Source organism: Oncorhynchus kisutch, linkage group LG23, assembly GCF_002021735.2.
Source record: "Oncorhynchus kisutch isolate 150728-3 linkage group LG23, Okis_V2, whole genome shotgun sequence".
NCBI lineage: Eukaryota > Metazoa > Chordata > Actinopteri > Salmoniformes > Salmonidae > Oncorhynchus > Oncorhynchus kisutch.
This window is the reverse complement of record NC_034196.2, coordinates 14,943,449-14,964,486: the sequence shown is the minus strand read 5'-3', so window position 1 is coordinate 14,964,486 and position 21,038 is coordinate 14,943,449. Positions and strand designations below refer to the sequence as shown.

Sequence of the window (21,038 nt, the reverse complement as noted above, 5' to 3'; positions counted from 1 at the left end):
TCTATCACTCCAGTATTAATGCTAAATTGTATTTATTTTCACCTCTAGGGCCTATTTATTGCCTACTCTTCTACATTTGCACACACTGTACATAGATTTTTATTTTGTGTTATGGACTGTACCTTTGTTTATGTGTAACTCTGTGTTGTTGTTTTTGTCCCACTGCTTTGCTTTATCTTGGCCAGATCGCAGTTGTAAATGAGAACTTGTTCTCAACTGGCCTACCTGGTTAAATAAAGGTGAAATAAATAAACAAATAAACGCACTTATCAAGACATAGACACGTACACACTCTCGCTCTCTCTCTCTCTCTCATGCATAGGTCAGGTACACATATACATAAGGCATCCTCACAAACATACTGATACCCTCCAGTTTTGCTTGCTATCGCACAGGGAGCCTGTGCCCTTTGCTGTGGCTCATAATGAGGTCTCGGATCAAAGTGCTGTTCAAAGGGATGCTGGGTTGTGATGCCCACAGACAGTAGGAGGCTAATTATTACCAAGCTATCTAAAAACATAATCATTATATTATAGTAACATGGCCCCATGTTTAGAATTCAATCTTCTTTCACCCGAATGCCTTTTAGTCAAATAATGAGCTTTACTTTCTAGCTGGGAGCAGGATGGTGTTGATGGTCCAGCATCCCTGTGGTGCCCTGTCTGTCAATCACACGGCACAGCATGCCCCTAGAGGCCAGGCCAGTCAGCAGTCCTTCCTCTGAGCTCAGTGGGACGTTTGTTACCCTTCACATTGATTTACACTGACCTTCATTCAGTCACACAAGAGACTCTGCATAGACACACTCTCGCTTGAATGGGCCCTGACCCTGCTGTCACTGAGTGGATCATTGCTGTTGTAAAGAATAGCAGTGCTATGAGTTATTTTTGAGACAAAGGCTAAATCAAATTCAACTTCAAATGAAATTGTATTTGTCACACTTTGTAAAAAATTTTGGAAATGCTTACTTTACCAGCCTTTCCCAACAATGCCAAGATATATATATATTTTTTTGAAATAATAGAAAAATAATAACATGAGGAATGCATAATGAGTAACAATAACGTGGCTATATGCACAGGGTACCAGTACCAAGTCGATGTGCAGAGGTATGAGGTAATTAAGGTAGATACAGTTGAAGTCTGAAGTTTACATACACCTTAGCCAAATACATTTAAACTCAGTTTTTCACAATTCCTGACATTTAATCGTAGTAAAAATTCCCTGTATTAGCTCAGTTAGGATCACCACCTTATTTTAAGAATGTGAAATGTCAGAATAATAGTAGATAAATCACTTTATTTCAGCTTTTATTTCTTTCATCACATTCCCAGTGGGTCAGAAGTTTACATACACTCAATTAGTATTTGGTAGCATTGCCTTTAAATTGTTTGACCCAAGTTAAACATTTCAGGTAGCCTTCCACAAGCTTCCCACAATAAGTTGGGTTAATTTTGGCCCATTCCTCCTGACAGAGCTGGTGTAACTGAGTCAGGTTTCAAGGCCTCCTTGCTCGCACACGCTTTTTCAGTTCTGCCCACAAATTTTCCATAGGATTGAGGTCAGGGCTTTGTGATGGCCACTCCAATACCTTGACTTTGTTGTCCTTAAGCCATTTTGCCACAACTTTGGAAGTACGCTTGGGGTCATTGTCCATTTAGAAGACCCATTTGCGACCAAGCTTTAACTTCCTGACTGATGTCTTCAGATGTTTACCTGCCTCATGATGCCATCTATTTTGTGAAGTGCACCAGTCCCTCCTGCAGCAAAGCACCCCCACAACATGATGCCCCCCGTGCTTCACGGTTGGGATGGTGTTCTTCGGCTTGCAATCCTCCCCCTTTTTCCTCCAAACATAACAATGGTCATTATGGCCAAACAGTTCGATTTTTGTTTCATCAGACCAGAGGACATTTCTCCAAAAAGAATAATCTTTGTCCCCATGTGCAGTTGCAAACTGCAGTCTGGCTTTTTTATGGTGGTTTTGGAGCAGTGGCTTCTTCCTTGCTGAGCTGCCTTTCAGGTTATGTCGATATAGGACTCGTTTTACTGTGGATATATATACTTTTGTACCTGTTTCCTCCAGCATCTTCACAAGGTCCTTTGCTGTAGTTCTGGGATTGATTTGCACTTTTCGCACCCAAGTACGTTCATCTCTAGGAGACAGAACTTGTCTCCTTCCTGAGCGTTATGACAGCTGCGTGGTCCCATGGTGTTTATACTTGCATACTATACTTGCATACTTTCATACTATTTACTTGCATACTAGTTTGTACAGATGAACGTGGTACCTTCAGGTGTTTGGAAATTGCTCCCAAGGATGAACCAGACTTGTTGAGGTCTACAATTTTTTTCTGAGGTCTTGGCTGATTTCTTTTGATTTTCCCATGATGTCATGCAAATAGGCACTGAGTTTTAAGGTAGGCCTTGAAATATATCCACAAGTACACCTCCAATTGACTCAAATAATGTCAATTAGCCTATCAGAAGCTTCTAAAGCCATGACATCATTTTCTGGAATTTTCCAAGCTGTTTAAAGGCACAGTCATCTTAGTGTATGTAAACCTCTGACCCACTTGAATTGTGATACAGTGAATTATAAGTCAAATAATCTGTCTGTAAACAATTGTTGGAAAAATTACTTGTGTTATGCACAAAGTAGATGTCCTAACCGACTTGCCAAAACTATAGTTTGTTAACAAGAAATTTGTGGAGTGGTTGATAACTCCAACCTAAGTGTATGTAAACTTCTGACTTCAACTGTATGTACATATAGGTAGGGATAAAGTGACTAACCAACAGGATAGATAAACAATAACAGCAGCGTGATGAGTAAAAAGAGTTTGTGCAAAATAGTTCCCCGGGCTAACTATTTAGCAGTCTTATGGCTTGGGGTTAGAAGCTGTTCAGGGTCCTGTTGGTTCCAGACTTGGTACATCGGTACCGCTTGCCGTGCGGTAGCAGAGAGAACAGTATGAATTGGGTGGCTGGAGTCTGACCATTATTATGGCCTTGCTCTGACACCGCTTGGTATAGAGGTCCTGTCCTGGATGGCAGCGAGCTCGGCCACAGTGATGCAAGTTGCCATACCAAGCGGTAATGTAGCCAGTCAAGATGCTCTCAATGGTGCAGCTTTACAACGTTTTGAGGATCTGAGGGCCCATGCTGAATCTTTTCAGCCTCCTGAGGGGGAAGAGGCATTGTCATGCCCTCTTCACAACTGTGTTGGTCTGTATGGAGCATGATTATTCCTTAGTGATATGGCCACAGATGAACTTGAATCTCTCAACCTGCTCCACTACAGCCCTGTTGAAGTTGATGGGTCTCTGACCCTCTCCCTGTAGGTCTCATTGTCACCGGTGGTCAGGCCTACTGCCGTTGTGTTGTGTCGCCAAACTTAACGGTGTTGTTGGAGTCATGGAGTCGTTGGTGAACAGGGGGTACAAGAGGAGACTAAGCATGCACCCCTGAGGGGCCCCAGTGTTGAGGGTCAGCGTGGTGTTTGTGTTGTTGCCTACCCTTACCACTTGGGGGCGGCCCGCCTGGAAGTCCAGGATCCAGTTGCAGAGGGAGCCATTCAATCCCAGGGTCCTTAATTTAGTGATGAGCTTGGAGGGCACTATGGTGAGCTGTAGTCAATGAACAACATTCTCACATAGATTAGTTGAGTTTCTTCGGAGCGGCCAATAAACAGAATATCATCACTTAATCTGTTATGAAAGCGTTATAAACGCTCATCTAAGAAAATATACCCAAGCTTAAAACTCCATTTAGAGATGGATCCAATCTTTATTTTTCAGAAGAACAGTCTTGCAGTCTTGACAAACTCCCGGGGATAGTGTTCAGTGGTGTTGGTGGCAGTAGCCACTCGCAGTAACCATTTTACTCCCACCACCGCAAGGTAGGGCTTCTTAGAAAACCACCAAGCCAGGAATAATGTGGATCACTCTGTGCCTTTCACGCTTACTGGCGCCACATGAACACCTGAGGGGTTTCAATGAGCCACTCCACTCAACAACACTCCAGTGAGCTGCTTAGGACACAATGGTTAGTCACTACCTATATAGTACTCTTGGCATTTATTTACAGTTTTTCACATTTACATTTATCTTGATAGAGCAAATGGTATCTAGTAAAGACACTAACGTTTGTTCCCTGAGCATTGGACACTTAGTAAAGAAACACGTAATACATAGAGCCCATTAGGAGGGTTAATGCCATGCATTTATTTCAGCACTGTCACATATTCCCCAGCCTTTACCATCTTAGCATTCAAGTACCAGACATTAGACCTTCATTACATGACCATAAACATGATATACTGTAGCACCTGGGAAAATGTATCAACATGTTCCCCTAACTAACCCAAACTGTAATGTCGCTCCATAAAGCCAATACATTTCACCGTTAATGTACAAGTCGAGTCTGAAGCAATGCTACTGCAAGTATCATGTGTGGGCTCCAACCTCACTCATCCTACGGAGATCCCTTTTAAATGCATGATTTCAATTCCAAAGAAATAACCCTCAAAAGCTGTGTTGCAATTCTACATTTCAGTGTTCAAATCAAATACTAGAATGGCAGCAGCAGAGTATTCCACTTTGTCATGTGCAGTGGTTGTAGAAGGCTACTACAGTACAGGAGCAAATATACTTATAGGTGAATGAACAGGCCCAGCTACTGGATTTAGTGTCCAATACAACAACAAATTCACAACCTTCATCATAGTCTTCGCTTAAAGATAACAAATGGATCTTAAACAAGCGAGTGGAAATATGGAGGGTAGAATAAATACAGTGTTTTAAATGCATAATAATATATGTCATTATACTTATATGGCATATGTCTCGATATATAATATTACGTATGCACGTAGCTTTCATTCCTGTTTGGTACATGTGCTGATCAGGAAGCAGTTGCACTGTCAGTCTTAACACAGAAGTCTATCCGTTCATCAACCAAGATTTGAAGGGGCTTCAAAATCTCCCTCAATGACAGAGATACTATTTTACTTTCAACAATTATGATACAATACAGAAGATGATCCAAATCAGATGCTTGAACCAATAGCAGGTTATGTGATAGTCGTATGCTATCAATGTAATTCTTATCCAATTCAAAATTGATCACACAAAAGGTGTCTTAGACTGTAACATGACAAATGGAATGTATCAAGTAATCATTTAGTTTCCCCAACTCCGGTCCTCAAGTACACCAAAAGGTACATATTTGTGTTGTGGCCCCAGACAAACACACCTGATTTGACTTGTCAACTAATCATGAAGCCCTTGACAAAAACATCTGATTTAATTTGTCCGGGGCAACAACAAAAAATGTGAGCCGTTGGGAGAAATCAAGAACCGGGAGTTGGGAAGCACTGATTTAGGGGAAAGTGAGCCTCCCGGGATACCCCCGAGCCTTCAAAGCACCACTGAATTGTTGGCTTGTGTGTGAAAATGGCCCGTTGCCTTTTATCCTTAGTGTTTAATGAGTGTCTATAACAAGTGGGTTGTCAGCTTGTGTTGTCATTTTACTGTCAGAAAGTACTTGTAGGTCATTGAATGTTGTTTTCAGTGGGTCGTTGATCGTGGTGTCAGTGGGTCGTTGATCGGTGGTGTCAGTGGGTCGTTGATCGGTGGTGTCAGTGGGTCGTTGATCGGTGGTGTGAAGCAGGAGATCTGTTGATGGCTTGTTCTGTCCAGTCTCTTAGTGGTGCAGTATTCCTCTATTTGCTCAGGTTTGTCCCCTATAGTGCCATGGTATATGCTCTCCCAGGCAGGGTGAGGTCTCGTGGGCTATAGTGGTAGGCGGATGTGCATGGCCAAGCTGTTGGGCCGTGCAGCCAGGATGTAGATGGCACTCTCCCTCAGGAAGTCTTCCCAGCTCACTGGTCTGGTGATGGGAACAGAGAGGTTAGGGAGCCAACTCCTCTAAACTGAGCCTTGCTTACTGCAAACACACAATTATATTTAGTACATACCTGTTGTCATCTTTCTGACTGCTTCTCTCACTGCTGGAGCTGGCTGGACTGCTCTCAGATATGGGGCCAACGTGGCTAATACTGCCTCAGGAAACACACACGACAGAAATATTGTATCACTATACACTACAATTGGTGGCATTGAGTTTCCAACATGTCTGCCAAGGACAAGACACCCTTTTCTTTCAAAAAGTATTTTGTTTCAGCTGTGAAGAGGTCAGGTGCAAATATAGTGCGAAACCACATTCCCACTGAAAATGTCTCAGTGGGTTACTGAGACCAAACGGCTCTCTTCCAGGCCACAGCCAAACTCATGAATGATTAAAGATAGAGAAAGGTTCAAGGTCTGCTTTGTGAACCTCTATGAAAGCTTAATACTTGAACACTTGGTTACATCCTCAATCTTCTCGCACACTCTCTGGCTTAATATTATGTTTACATTATACATTCTCCGGCTTAAAATGATGTCATATACTATAAGTAAGCTCTATGCAAAAGCTGTAAAAAAAGAAAAAGAAAACAGCAGCTTCTGACCTAAGAGGTCAATTAGAATGCATTCTCAGTTCTGGGCGTAGACCCTCTCACGTCAACAACTGTGTCCTCAAAGCTGACGAGTGAAGCCTACTAGAGCTTCTCACAGAAAAACAAAAAGCCTATCTTTTGATCTTTCTAATGAGAGGACTGAATCGATCTTATCTAACCAACAGGGAATCATCATAGGAAGGACTCTTGGAGTATAGGCTAGACATCTCAATTGTTCTTTCAACTTTATAGCTACCACCTGTATTGTTTGATCTGTGATTTCATTATTCCTCAGGTGGACTTTATCCTGGCCTTGGTGGGTGGGGGAGTGAAATGATGGGTGGAATGTCAAAAGGGAATAGGTTGTGTGAGATTACTTGTGGATTGAGGGCTTGGATGTGCCGAAGAGAAGAAAGATACGTATAACCCATGCCGTGCTGTGTCACTTACCCACAATTCACAGGAGAACACAATCCAAAGAGTCTGTGAAGGATGGAATGGCATTACATGACATATAACAATGAAGGAGGGTAACACAGGGTAGTGCATGCACACACTTATTGTGAATTCATTGGTATCAGAGAGAAGGTCTAGATCACAGTGAGACCAACACTGAGATGAAGAAAGATGAGTTATGGAAATAAAGCTAGCTTAGGTAAATTATTTCATACAGCTCAGAGCAGCCCTGAACAGGGCCAGCTCTACGAGGTAGCAAAGCCGGGCCTGGTTATGTCATAAGGTACCACCATTACCTTGTTAAGGAAGCTCATCGGATCCCAGGATGGGGTTTCTTTCCTCACAGGGGGGAAAAAAAGTTGTTCATTTTTCCAGACAGCTAATAATAACCTAGCTAGTAGATACTAGCTTTGTTACTTTTTGGTAGCGACAAGCTGAATAATTATAGGTGGTTGGCTAAGCGTTTATCAGCATGGACATCCAAAAATGGCTGGGCACTGCCAAGAGCACAATTATTTTTTAAAAAGAGGACCATGTCGAGAGCGATCCCAAGCTCACTGATGAGCCTGCGGCAGGCCCGACCACTGAGATGGAGAAGAGCCAGGGCCTATCACCAGCAGCACAAGGGTAACATCACAACAAGCACCTGTACCTCTGTTACCCCAGTCAATAGCAACTGACAACCTGTTGCATCTAACCAAAACTAAACCGGTGGAGTTTATTGTGGCTCGAACATTCTTGCAAAGTGAAATGGCAACCACAGCCAAGCAACAACAAAATGGACCCCACTGAGTGTTCTTCAAAGACAGGATGGGCATTTGTCAGCAATGCAGACTGTGCTGTTGGCACTGAAATATGATTAAAAGTTGAGGCATCTACAGCAATGTGAGAAAATTTAGATGAAACCCCAGCAGTCAGCTTTAGTTCACAGCTCTCACAGGCACAGTCAATTTGCAGCATCTCACACCATGAAAAAAACTAATATTAGTTATTCGTTTGTAGAGCAGGGTTCCCCAACTGGCGGCCTGCGATTTTCATAGATTTTAATTTTTTATTGTTGGACATAAAAGACTGGTTTTCAGTCCAGTAAAATCAGCTCCAAGGGAGCTTCGGAAATCTGTTCAAGTATTCCCACGCATAATAGAGAGATACTGTATTTGATTGTATACAAATTTAAGCAAGGTTTTAAAGTATTATGTTTTAGTACAAAATTATATCCGTTTGGGCTTCTTGCAGTCAATTTGCAGTCTACAAAATATTTGTAATTATTATCATCCCGCAGCTGAATTTAGTTGATGTTCCCTGTTGTAGAGTATGAGGCGGATAGAAATGGGTCACATTGAGTAGGAGCGCCTGACTGCGAGTCTGTTACAGACATTGAATGAACTATTCAACCTCATCTCCATGAGCTCAGTCTCACCAGCGTTATGCTCACCTCACGTTGCAGGACTGGGACTCCTTGCTGAACTTCTGAAACCAGGACTGCTGGGCCCAGCGGGTCTCTGCTCCCGTGACCACACCATCTTTATCCAGGTCCAAACCCACAAACACTGACCGCACGTGGTCTCTCTCCTTAGCGCTCAACAGACGCACCAACGAGTTCTGGGAACAAGGCAGTGTTAATTTTTTGGGCTCTCTTTTTTTACATTTAGTCCAGTCTCATGAAAACAGTGGGCCATTTTAGTCAAATAAATGCCCTTTCATTTTAATCACATTTTTATTGCCTCATTAACCTATAGTTAACATAATCAGTGACCATGTGCACAAACATACATAGCTTTGTCCTACCAACATATTTTAATGCATAACATCCTATTCTTCCCAACAGCAGAAATATGACAAACATAAACTCAGCAAAAAAAGAAACCCTCTCTTCAAAAGATAATTCGTAAAAATCTAAATAACTTCACAGATCTTCATTGTAAAGGGTTTAAACACTGTTTCCCATGCTTGTTCAATGAAACATAAACAATTAAAGAACATGCACCTGTGGAACGGTCGTTAAGACTCTAACAGCTTACAGACTATAGGTAATTAAGATCACAGGTATGAAAACTTTGGACACTGAAGAGGCCTTTCTACCGACTCTGAAAAACACCAAAAGAAAGATGCCCAGGGTCCCTGCTCATCTGCGTGGAGGTGCCTTATGCATGCTGCAAGGGGGCATGAGGACTGCAGATGTGGCCAGGGCAATAAATTGCAATGTCCGTACTGTGAGATGCCTAAGATAGTGCTACAGGGAGACAGGACGGACAGCTGATCGTCTTCGCAGTGGCAGACCACGTGTAACAACACCTGCACAGGATCGGTACATCCGAACATCACACTTGCAGGACAGGTACAGGATGGCAACAACTGCCCGAGTTACACCAGGAACTCACAATCCCTCCATCAGTGCTGAGGGCTTGTAGGCCTTACCAGACATCACCGGCAACAACGTCACCTATGGGCATAAACCCACCGTCGCTGGACCAGACAGGACTGGCAAAAAGTGCTCTTCACTGACAAGTCGCAGTTTTGTCTCACCAGGGGTGATGGTCAAATTCGCGTTTATTGTAGAAGGAATGAGCATTACACTGAGACCTGTACTCCGGAGCGGGATCGTCATGGTCTGGGGCAGTGTGTCACAGCATCATCGGACTGAGCTTGTTGTCATTGCAGGCAATCTCAACGCTGCGCGTTACAGGGAAGACATCCTCCTCCCTCATGTGGTACCCTTCCTGCAGGCTCATCCTGACATGACCCTCCAGCATGACAATGCCACCAGCCATACTGCTCGTTCTGTGCGTGATGTCCTGCAAGACAGGAATGTCAGTGTTCTACCATGGCCAGCGAAGTGCCCGGATCTCAATCCCATTGAGCACGTCTGGGACCTATTGGATCAGAGGGTGAGGGCTAGGGCCATTCCCCCCAGAAATGTCCGGGAACTTGCAGGTACCTTGGTGGAAGAGTGGGGTAACACCTCACAGCAAGAACTGGCAAAACTGGTGCAGTTCATGAGGAGGAGATGCACTGCAGTACTTAATGCAGCTGGTGGCCACACCAGATACGGACTGTTACTTTTGATTTTGACCCCGCCTTTGTTCAGGGTCACATATCTGTGGAACTTTTTCAGTTTGTCTCGGTTGTTGAATCTTGTTATGTTCATATATAGATTTACACATTTTTTGTATTTTATTTCACCTTTATTTAACCAGGTAAGCTAGTTGAGAACAAGTTCTCATTTACAACTGTGACCTGGCCAAGATAAAGCAAAGCAGTGCGACAGAAACAACACAGAGTTACACATGGAATAAACAAGCATATAGTCAATAACACAATGTTAAGTTTGCTGAAAATAAATGCAGTCGACAGTGAGAGGAAGTTTATTTTTTTGCTGAGTTTATATAAGAATTAGCTGGCCATGTAAATTCCTAATTCAGCCTACATAGATATTACTCATTACTTTTTAAAAAACAGAGAGCGACAGAGAGAAGCACAATCACCAGATGGTGCAGCAAAGTATTGGCAAAGTAGTGTGGGTTGCACCTCGCGTCATTGCCATTGTTGTCAATGTTTCACAGATGAATCGGCCACAATTGGGGTTTTGCCCAGTGATGTAGTTGAGTCACTTAACCGCATTTCCAAATCGGGAGTCCCAAGTCCCCTGTACTCGAGTCCCAGACAAAGTCCGATTCACCAATGGTCGAGTCATAAGTCCCTATGGCTGAAGTCTAAGTCCCAGTGCTCAAGTCCTGGTCCAATTGCTCAAGTCTGAGTCACTGGGTTCACATTAACTCAAAATAACAATATTTACCAAGTCAGTGTAGTGGAAAAAGGAAATTGGTCAATAAATTGTTTGCTATGCCTTTTCCTCTGTGCCACCTAATATTTTTGGTAATGTTAACGGTTGCAAAACGTTGTTGAATGTTGCAGGTAGAAATTCCATGAATAGAAACGACGTTGTTCCTTATGCAACACGTCAGCGAAACATGTTTGTTGTACAGATCATATTTCTATATCTGAATGTTCCAAAATGTTCCGTCCTGCTGAACACGCCCTATGTTAGCTATCGCTAGCTAATGAGGTAACATAACTGAACAAGGTGTAGCCTAAAATGGTTAACGGGTCCGGTCCACAAGTAGCCTAGTTTAGAATGGCCTGCTATATGCTCTATGAATGTAAATGAAATGCAGTGGGGAATGTGGGAAGGTTGAGGGAGAAAGACATTCAAAGACATTCTACTTTTCTACACTCAAGGGAGATAAAGGCATAGCTAGACTGTTGTTTTGCTATTAAACTGAATGCTGTTATTGTTTTTAATTTCGTAAAGCAGCTTGTGTTTATTAACCAGGCAAAGGGTAGCTAACTAGAAGGCTGGTGGTGACTGGTTAGCTACAAGGAAGCAAGAGAGGGCGGTGGAGCTGGAGCAGAGCCTGTCTTCCCACACTCCCTGGAGCAGAGCCTGTCTGCCCACACTCCCTGGAGCGGAGCCTGTCTGTCCACACTCCCTGGAGCGGAGTCGGAGCGGAGCCTGCATGCCCACACTCCCTGGAGAGGAGTCTGTCTGCCCACACTCCCTGGAGCGGAGTCGGAGCGGAGCCTGTATGCCCACACTCCCTGGAGCGGAGTCGGAGCGGAGCCTGTATGCCCACACTCCCTGGAGCGGAGCCTGTATGCCCACACTCCCTGGAGCGGAGTCGGAGCGGAGCCTGTATGCCCACACTCCCTGGAGCGGAGCCGGAGCGGAGCCTGTATTCCCACACTCCCTGGAGCGGAGTCGGAGCGGAGCCTGTATGCCCACACTCCCTGGAGCGGAGCCGGAGCGGAGCCTGTCTGCCCACACTCCCTGGGGCGGAGCCTGTCTGCCCACACTCCCTGGAGCGGAGCCTACCTGCCCACACTCCCTGGAGCGGAGCCTGCCTGCCCACACTCCCTGGAGCGGAGCCTGCCTGCCCACACTCCCTGGAGCGGAGCCTGCCTGCCCACACTCCCTGGAGCGGAGCCTGCCTGCCCACACTCCCTGGAGCGGAGCCTGTCTGCCCACACTCCCTGTAGCGGAGCCTGTCTGCCCACACTCCCTGTAGCAGAGCCGGAGCGGAGTCTGTATGCCCACACTCCCTGTAGCAGAGCCGGAGCGGAGCCTGTATGCCCACACTCCCTGGAGCAGAGCCGGAGCGGAGCCTGTCTGTCCACACTCCCTGGAGCGGAGCCTGTCTGTCCACACTCCCTGGAGCGGAGTCTGTCTGCCCACACTCCCTGGAGCAGAGCCGGAGCGGAGCCTGTCTGTCCACACTCCCTGGAGCAGAGCATGTCTGCCCACACTCCCTGGAGCAGAGCCGGAGCGGAGCCTGTCTGCCCACACTCCCTGGAGCAGAGCCGGAGCGGAGCCTGTATGCCCACACTTCCTGGAGCGGAGCCTGTCTGCCCACACTCCCTGGAGCGGAGCCGGAGCGGAGCCTGTATGCTCACACTCCCTGGAGTGGAGCCGGAGCGGAGCCTGTATGCCCACACTCCCTGGAGCAGAGCCGGAGCGGAGCCTGTCTGCCCACACTCCCTGGAGCGGAGCCTGTATGCCCACACTCCCTGGAGTGGAGCCGGAGCGGAGCCTGTATGCCCACACTCCCTGGAGCGGAGCCTGTATGCCCACACTCCCTGGAGCGGAGCCTGTATGCCCACACTCCCTGGAGCGGAGCCTGTATGCCCACACTCCCTGGAGTGGAGCCTGTATGCCCACACTCCCTGGAGCAGAGCCAGAGCCTGTATGCCGCCACACATCACTTTCTCCCCTGCAGCTCACCAGCTGATGCAGGCTGTGTGCCAGGTGTGGCATGTACATCCCATTACTGAACAGAACTGCACTGCGCTTCTAATATTTATTGTGCTTATCACAGAAAAGCTCTCAATCTCTCCAAAAACTATTTTCCAGTCCACTTAGATATGATTTTGTCTCGTCTCGTTTTAGACATCTGAAATTAAAATAATGTTTGTTTAGTTATAGTTTCTGGGTCTATTTAGACAGTTATGGTATCGTCAATTGCCACTGAAAAATTGGTGTTTGAGTCACTATTTCTGTTGACCAAATGAACACTGGAACATGGGAATCCGGAGTATGTGAGTGTGTGTGTTTGATGGGTTTTGGTACCTCTGTGCGGAACTTCCTGAGCACTCCCAGGGACTCATGGTATAGGAAGTCAGACCACTCAATCTGGCCCCTCTTCTCTGAGTCCAGGGCAGCGAACTGAGCCAGTACCTCCTCTTCCTGCTCATCAGACAGGTCCTTCTCAAACAGTTGCTTGGACACAAAGTGGCGGTACTGCAGCAGCTCATCTGACACCAGGCACGACTCTACACAGCAAGAGCAAATTAAAGAAAATTAATCTCCACAAGCAGTGATCCAAAATACAATTAGTTTATGATTCATTTTACGAAGGTGAAATGCCTCTTGTTGATTTCCCTTCACAAAGTAAGAAACAAGGCATAGTGTGCAGTTTTATAGCTACCTGTAAACAGACAATTGCTAACAAATACATACAGTGGGGAGAACATGTATTTGATACACTGCCGATTTTGCAGCTTTTCCTACTTACAAAGCATGTAGAGCTCTATCATTTTTATCATAGGTACACTTCAACTGTGAGAGACGGAATCTAAAAATAAAAAAATCCAGAAAATCACATTGTATGATTTTTAAGTAATTAATTTGAATTTTATTGCATGAGTATTTGATACATCAGAAAAGCAGAACTTAATATTTGGTAAAGAAACCTTTTTTGGGGGGGGAATTTTACCCCTTTTTCTCCCCAATTTCGTGGTATCCAATTATTTTAGTAGCATCTTGTCTCTTGTCTCATCGCTACAACTCGGGAGAGACAAAGGTTGAAGGTCATGCGTCCTCCAATACACAACCCAACCAAGCCGCACTGCTTCTTAACACAGCGCGCATCCAACCCGGAAGCCAGTCGCACCAATGTGGAGGAAACCAATGTGGAGGAAACACCGTGCACCTGGCAACCTTGATTAGCGCGCACTGCGCCCGGCCCGCCACAGGAGTCGCTGGTGCACGATGAGACAAGGACATCCCTACCGGCCAAGCCCTCCCTAACCCGGACGACGCTAGGGATATTGTGCGTCGCCCCACGGACCTCCCGGTTGCGGGCGGTTACGACAGAGCCTGGGCGCGAACCCAGAGTCTCTGATGGCACAGCTAGCGCTGCAGTACAGCGCCCTTAACCACTGCGCCACCCGAGAGGCCCCTGTACAGAAACCTTTGTTTGCAATTACAGAGATCATACGTTTCCTGTAGTTCTTGACCAGGTTTGCACACACTGCAGCAGGGATTTTGGCCCACTCCTCCATACAGACCTTCTCCAGATCCTTCAGGTTTCGGGGCTGTCGCTGGGCAATACGGACTTTCAGCTCCCTCCAAAGATTTTCTATTGGGTTCAGGTCTGGAGACGGGCTAGGCCACACCTTGAGATGCCACTCCTTAGTTGCCCTGGCTGTGTGTTTCGGGTCATTGTCATGCTGGAAGACCCAGCCACGACCCATCTTCAATGATCTTACTGAGGGAAGGAGGTTGTTGGCCAAGATCTCGCGATACATGGCCCCATCCATCCTCTCCTCAATACGGTGCAGTCGTCCTGTCCCCTTTGCAGAAAAGCATCCCCAAAGAATGATGTTTCCACCTCCATGCTTCACGGTTGGGATGGTGTTCTTGGGGTTGTACTCATCCTTCTTCTTCCTCCAAACACGGCGAGTGGAGTTTACACCAAAAAGCTCTATTTTTGTCTCATCAGACCACATGACCTTCTCCCATTCCTCCTCCTGATCATCCAGATGGTCATTTGCAAACTTCAGACGGGCCTGGACATGCGCTGGCTTGAGCAGGGGGACCTTGCGTGTGCTGCAGGGTTTTAATCCATGACGGCGTAGTGTGTTACTTATGGTTTTCTTTGAGACTGTGGTCCCAGCTCTCTTCAGGTCATTGACCAGGTCCTGCCGAGTAGTTCTGGGCTGATCCCTCACCTTTCTCATGATCATTGAAGCCCCACGAGGTGAGATCTTGCATGGAGTCCCAGACCGAGGGTGATTGACCGTCATCTTGAACTTCTTCCATTTTCTAATAATTGCGCCAACAGTTGTTGCCTTCTCACCAAGCTGCTTGCCTGTTGTCCTGTAGCCCATCCCAGCCTTGTGCAGGTCTACAATTGTATCCCTGATGTCCTTACACAGCTCCCTGGTCTTGGCCATTGTGGAGAGGTGTGAGTCTGTTGATTGAGTGTGTGGACAGGTGTCTTTTATACAGGTAACGAGTTCAAACAGGTGCAGTTAATACAGGAAATGAGTGGAGAACAGGAGGGTTTCTTAAAGAAAAACTAACATGTCTGTGAGAGCCGGAATTCTTACTGGTTGGTAGGTGATCAAATACTTATGTCATGCAATAAAATGCAAATTACTTAAAAATCATACAATGTGATTTTCTGGATTTTTGTTTTAGATTACAAAAACAGAGAGCTTTTGGCACCTTTCTGTACTCAATGCGCTCAGAGGGTTGTTTCAGAGATACTTGAAGAGCTGTATGAGAATCAAATCAAATGTATTTATATAGCCCTTCTTACATCAGCTGATATCTCAAAGTGCTGTACAGAAACCCAGCCTACAACCCCAAAAAGCAAGCAATGCAGGTGTAGAAGCACAGTGGCTAGGAAAAACTCCCTAGAAAGGCCAAAACCTAGGATGAAACCTAGAGAGGAACCAGGCTATGAGGGATGGCCAGTCCTCTTCTGGCTGTGCCGGGTGGAGATTATAACAGAACATGGCCAAGATGTTCAAATGTTCATAAATGACCAGCATGGTCGTATAATAATAATCACAAGAGAACAGTCCGGTCTGCATGTACTGATCTATTAATCTGTCAACTGTGCTGTACCAAATAAAGCATACTCGTCCCGGCTTATGGAGATCTGTCAGCTATGAAATGTAGATCTGTCAGCTATATGTAGATCTGTCAGCTATGTGTTCTCTAGAGCTGCAGCAGTATGACTGACCAGGGATGATCTTGCACTGCTTGAAGGTTTCCATTAGGCTGTACATCTCCTCTTCAGTCAGAAGCAGGTTCACATTGTCCTGTGGGAGGGAAAGGTCACGGTTAAATGGGGAGAGATCTGATACAAACTGGCATCTGAAGTCAAGTCAAGTAGAAGGTACTGGAAAGCAGCACAAAGTTAGCTTGGGCGGGATACCGTATACTGAGGTATTTGGAAATAGCCTCAGGATGTTTTTTTCAATATCATCAATACATTTTTATATTTATAGCTTATTTAAGAAAATACCTCCAGTCAACTTGTGCAATAGGATAGGTAATAAAGCAGATCACGGTCTTAATTTCACACGATGAAACTTACCAAGTTCCCCACAACAGCTTAGCCAGTCATGTGTTTGTTTGAAAATAGCACAACAGGAGAAAGCAGGTGAGTCCAGCAGTGTATTGACAGGGGTTGCGTTTTATATTGAAAGGCTGTTGTTTTTGCTTCAATAGAGTGATCAGTGGCGTGCAGCTATAGTTTTCCTTCACAGAAAATACATTAGTGCAACACATTCGGCAGAAAATAGCTTAATTTACATCAGATGACAACAGAAGCTCAACACTATCTGGTTGGCAGCCACACAAGTAAATTAGCCTACATTGAAAAAGCAAGGTCTTTTTTGGCAAAAACGACACATGGCCATCATATTTCTAATGTTTAACATAGAAATAATGTAGCCAGCTACATTTACTAATGTTTTGCTTTAAAGTTCATCTTGCATTTTACCAGAGAAAAGTAGGCTACACCACAAAAAGTAGGCAACTGAAGCACAAAATTTGTCTGAGCCTAGCAAAAATTTAAATAAGAAGCATTTGTGTTGACAAAATGCAGCAAGATATCTTAGGGATTGAACACTATAATAAGGGTTACATGGAGAAAATTGGACATCTCTGAAATGAAAATGGCCCTCCCTTGACCAATATATATATATATATATATATATATATATATATATATATATATATATATATATGACCTAAACCTAAACCCTTTATTTAAAAAAATAAAATAAAAAATTTTAAAAAAGTGACCCTCCCCTATACCCAAGATAGTAATTAAAACAAAGCTCATTCTAAAAATGTAATCAAACAATTACATGACCCTCCCATGGACTAGATTTGATTTTATTTGAACTAAAACCCTCCTCTTGACTGAAATTGAAAAAGCATGAACCTTCACCCTCTAATTTTACTCCAGGTACTTATTCTGTAAATTTCGATCCATTCCTTACGGGTTTTATCTTTTTTTCATTTTGAAAAACAAATATCATAATTTTGCGTTAACGCTTCCCCTAAGTTTAACTTGCTAGTTAACTAAATAAGTGGTTGAATTAATGAGATGGGGCATCATATAGTGTTCGCTTCCTGCTGTGTTTGAGAAGTCTGTACAGCTGCCACTGCTATGATTTCCTTGCGTTTTTTCTCCTCTCTGTTCTTGTGCCTCTGCTCCCCCCCTTCTTCTCCGAGCAGAGCAGGCAGGGCATGTACACATGCTGCTCTAAATTCGGTAGCTCCTACCTATATGTATAAAACTTTGACCTTTGCAATTCACTTATATTTGTTTGCGCTCGTTAGAATATTTAGCTAGCATGGAAATTCACTATCACTTCTTTTGTGATTTTGTGAGTTGTTTTTGGTGCCCCATTGTGTACTAAGCCAGTAATGCCATAAATTCCAGGATGAGAGAAGGACAGTATGATGATATGAAACTCTGGATACCGCCCAGCCCTAGCAAAAAGTGTGACCCACTGCATGCGCTATAGTGGCGTGTATCATAATTATTTGAAGTGTTCTGTAGTAGATTATGCCCTTATGGATTAATGTGCAGTGTGTCTGAATGCATTAGGTTCAGCATGCGTCATACATGTTCCAGAAAGCCTTGGTGTGCTTTTTATGCAGTTTCTCTGAAGCTATTATTATCAAGTATGTCAAGTGCATGCGCTGTCGTAAAATGGCTGCTAGATGGTTTTATAGTATTGCTTCTTAGAACCTGTCCTGAAATTAACAACCACGGTAATAGGAAAATATAAGCCTAGCAGCCATTTTACTACACTCCAGAAAGGTGATGAGTCTGAATGTGCACCATATGTCTACCTGATTCTGTCTACCATGCTGTTCACGCTACAAAGAGGGAGCAGTTCAGGTCGAACACATTAAAACTTAAATTAAGTTAATTATCTGCAGGTGTGTGGTGGATGCAGAGGCCCTCAACCCTGATGAGCAGGTTGAGAGGAGGCAGTTGGAGGACAGAAGGTAATAATTGGGTTGGATAATTGACCATGATGGGTGAAATCTTTGGGTCACCCAGGGTTATGAGATCACATGAATATCAAACCAACTTGATTTCCAGTAGCGTCACCCACCAAAATATATTTAGATTAAAGCTTTACGCACTAATATGGCGCTTGGAAACAGGATATGGAGTCCAGTGCTCGTTGGGCTTTCACTAGCCCCTTTAAGGAATCAAATAAACAGTAGCTTCAGGAAAGATGGGAGTTGTGCAGTGGTTCCCAAACTTTTTATAGTCCCGTACCCCTTCAAACATTCAACCTCCAGCTGCGTATCCCCTCTAGCACCAGGGTCAGCGCACTCTCAACTGTTTTTTGCCATCATTGTATTAAACATAAGAATGAGTGTCACTTCACACGAGGCAGTTTGTGACAAAGAGCTCTTATAGGACCAGGGCACAAATAATAATAATTGTGCTCTTTATTTAACCATCTTACATATAAAACCATATTTGTTCATCATAAATTCTGAATAACAGGTTAATGAGAAGGGTGTGCATGAAAGGATGGACATAACTGTAATGTTGGGTTGTATTAGAGAGAGTCTCAGTTTTAAATAATTTCCCACACAGTCTGCCTGTATTTAGTTTTCATGCTAGTGAGGGCCAAGAATCCACTCTTACATATGTACGTGGTTGCAAAGGGCATCAGTGTCTTAACAGCACGATTTGCCAATGCAGAACGCAGCCCAATCCAGAAATTCAATTTTCACAGAACTGCTTGTTGCAATTGTTCGGATATCTGTAAGTGGACTGGAGGCATGGCATGAAAGGGATAACGAATCCAGTTTGTGTCACCCGTTTCGCGAAAGTACCTGCGTAATTGCGTACCCAACTCACTCAGGTGCTTCGCTATATCACATTTTATATTGTCCGTAAGCTTGAGTTAATTTGCACACAAAAAAAATCATACAATGCTGGAAAGACCTGTGTGTTGTCCTTGTTAATGCAGACAGAGAAGAGCTACAACTTCTTAAATCATAGCCTCAGTTGTGTCCCGCACATTGAATACAGTTGCGGAGAGTCCCTGTAGTAATACTAGATTCAGATCATGCAGTGAGAATTTAAAAAAATAAAAAATAATTATCACCCAGATAGGCCTGTCGTCTCATCATCATGGAAGTGGTCAGACAAGTGAAAATTATGGTCAGTAAAACTTTGCCCCTTGATAAACAGCACACAATTTTGTTTGAACAAAGTTAACCATTTTCACTGTAGTGTCCAAAATGTCTTTCAAGCTGTCAGGCATTCCTTTGGCAGCAAGAGCCTCTCTGTGGATGCTGTAGTGTACCCAAGTGGTGTCGGGAGCAACTGCTTGAATGTGCGTTACCACTCCACTATGTCTCCCTGTCATGGTATCTGTACAGATGGCGCAAAAGCCAACACATCTTGACCACCAAAGTTAATTTGATGTCACAAAGCTGTCCAGTACTTTAAAAATATCCTCTCCCGTTTTCCTGGTTTACAGTGGTTCGCAGAAGAGGATGTCTTCCTTAATTGACCTCCTATAAACATAAAGGACATATACCAGTAGCTATGTCAGGCACGCCACGTCTGTTGACTCATCCATCTGTAATGCATGGAATTCACTGGCTTGTATGCGAAGCAGTAATTGTTTCAAAACATCTCCTGCCATGTCACTGATGCGTCATGAACCAGTGTTTGATGAAGGCCTAGGCCTTTTTATCCCCAGCAGCAGGAAGAATGAAGTCCTCCACAATAGTATGGTGCTTGCCTGTCCTAGCCACTCGATAGCTCACCATATAAGATTCTTCTAGCCCCTTCTTAATAATGGTATCTGTTGCTTTAATAAGTCTTACTACTCAAAAGTCGTCTTAATTCTCGCTCAAAAAACTGATGTGGCTTATTTTTCAAATGGGCATGTTTTGTTTCTAAATGTCTGAGCAAGAGTGAAGTTCTTTCCACAGATTCTCGATTGGATTCAGGTCTGGACTTTGACTTGGCCATTCTAACACCTGGATATGTTTATTTTTGAACCATTCCATTGTAGATTTTGCTTTATGTTTTGGATCATTGTCTTGTTGGAAGACAAATCTCCGTCCCAGTCTCAGGTCTTTTGCAGACTCCATCAGGTTTACTTCCAGAATGGTCCTGTATTTGGCTCCATCCATCTTCCCATCAATTTTAACCATCTTCCCTGTCCCTGCTGAAGAAAAGCAGGCCCAAACCATGATGCTGCCACCACCATGTTTGACAGTGGGGATGGTGTGTTCAGGGTGATGACCCACTGTTAGTTAAAATCCAAGATGGCGTAGCAGTAAGTCGTCCTGTCGTGTCGTGTCCCTGTATATTTTGTTTATATTTTGTTTATTTTTCGTTTTTTACATATTTTTCGTTTTTTACATATTTTTCGTTTTTTACATAGCTATCCCTTTAAAAACATTTTGCTAAACCTAAGCTTCCAAATACGCTGGATCTTCACAACTAGCTATCTAGCTAAACCGCAACCCCGGATGATTACCCCTGGCTAGCGTTTCCACCCACTTAGCTTGAAGCTAGCCCGGCCTGCGCTACCACCGTAGCATACTCCTGAGCTACAATACCCGGGCCCACGACCGGTCTATCGATGTCACCGCATGAAGAGGAATAAACAGACTCACCCCATCGCGACGTCCCCCAAAGGCTAACTCTCTAGCCCTCGCTATCTCCCTGCTTGCTAATTCGGCCTGCTAACTGCTAGCTTGTCCAGCTCCGGTCCGCTAACT

General features: G+C 44.4%; 1 protein-coding gene across 2 annotated transcripts in view; it reads right to left on the bottom strand.

Moving 5' to 3' along the window:
• Nucleotides 1-4,206: 4,206 nt before the first annotated feature.
• LOC109868615 (PHD finger protein 24-like) overlaps nt 4,207-21,038 on the bottom strand; it is a 37,105-nt gene continuing 20,273 nt past the window's right edge. The window contains exons 4-9 of one of the 2 annotated variants that reach the window (XM_031802416.1): nt 15,988-16,066; nt 13,083-13,285; nt 8,394-8,560; nt 6,953-6,985; nt 5,981-6,061; nt 4,207-5,892 (exon numbers count right to left, since the gene is read on the bottom strand). In XM_031802416.1, the coding sequence (XP_031658276.1) occupies nt 5,796-5,892; nt 5,981-6,061; nt 6,953-6,985; nt 8,394-8,560; nt 13,083-13,285; nt 15,988-16,066 (660 nt within the window). In that variant the 3' untranslated portion in view covers nt 4,207-5,795. The remainder of the gene's footprint in view (nt 5,893-5,980; nt 6,062-6,952; nt 6,986-8,393; nt 8,561-13,082; nt 13,286-15,987; nt 16,067-21,038) is intronic. The other variant, XM_020458298.2, reaches the window with a different exon arrangement.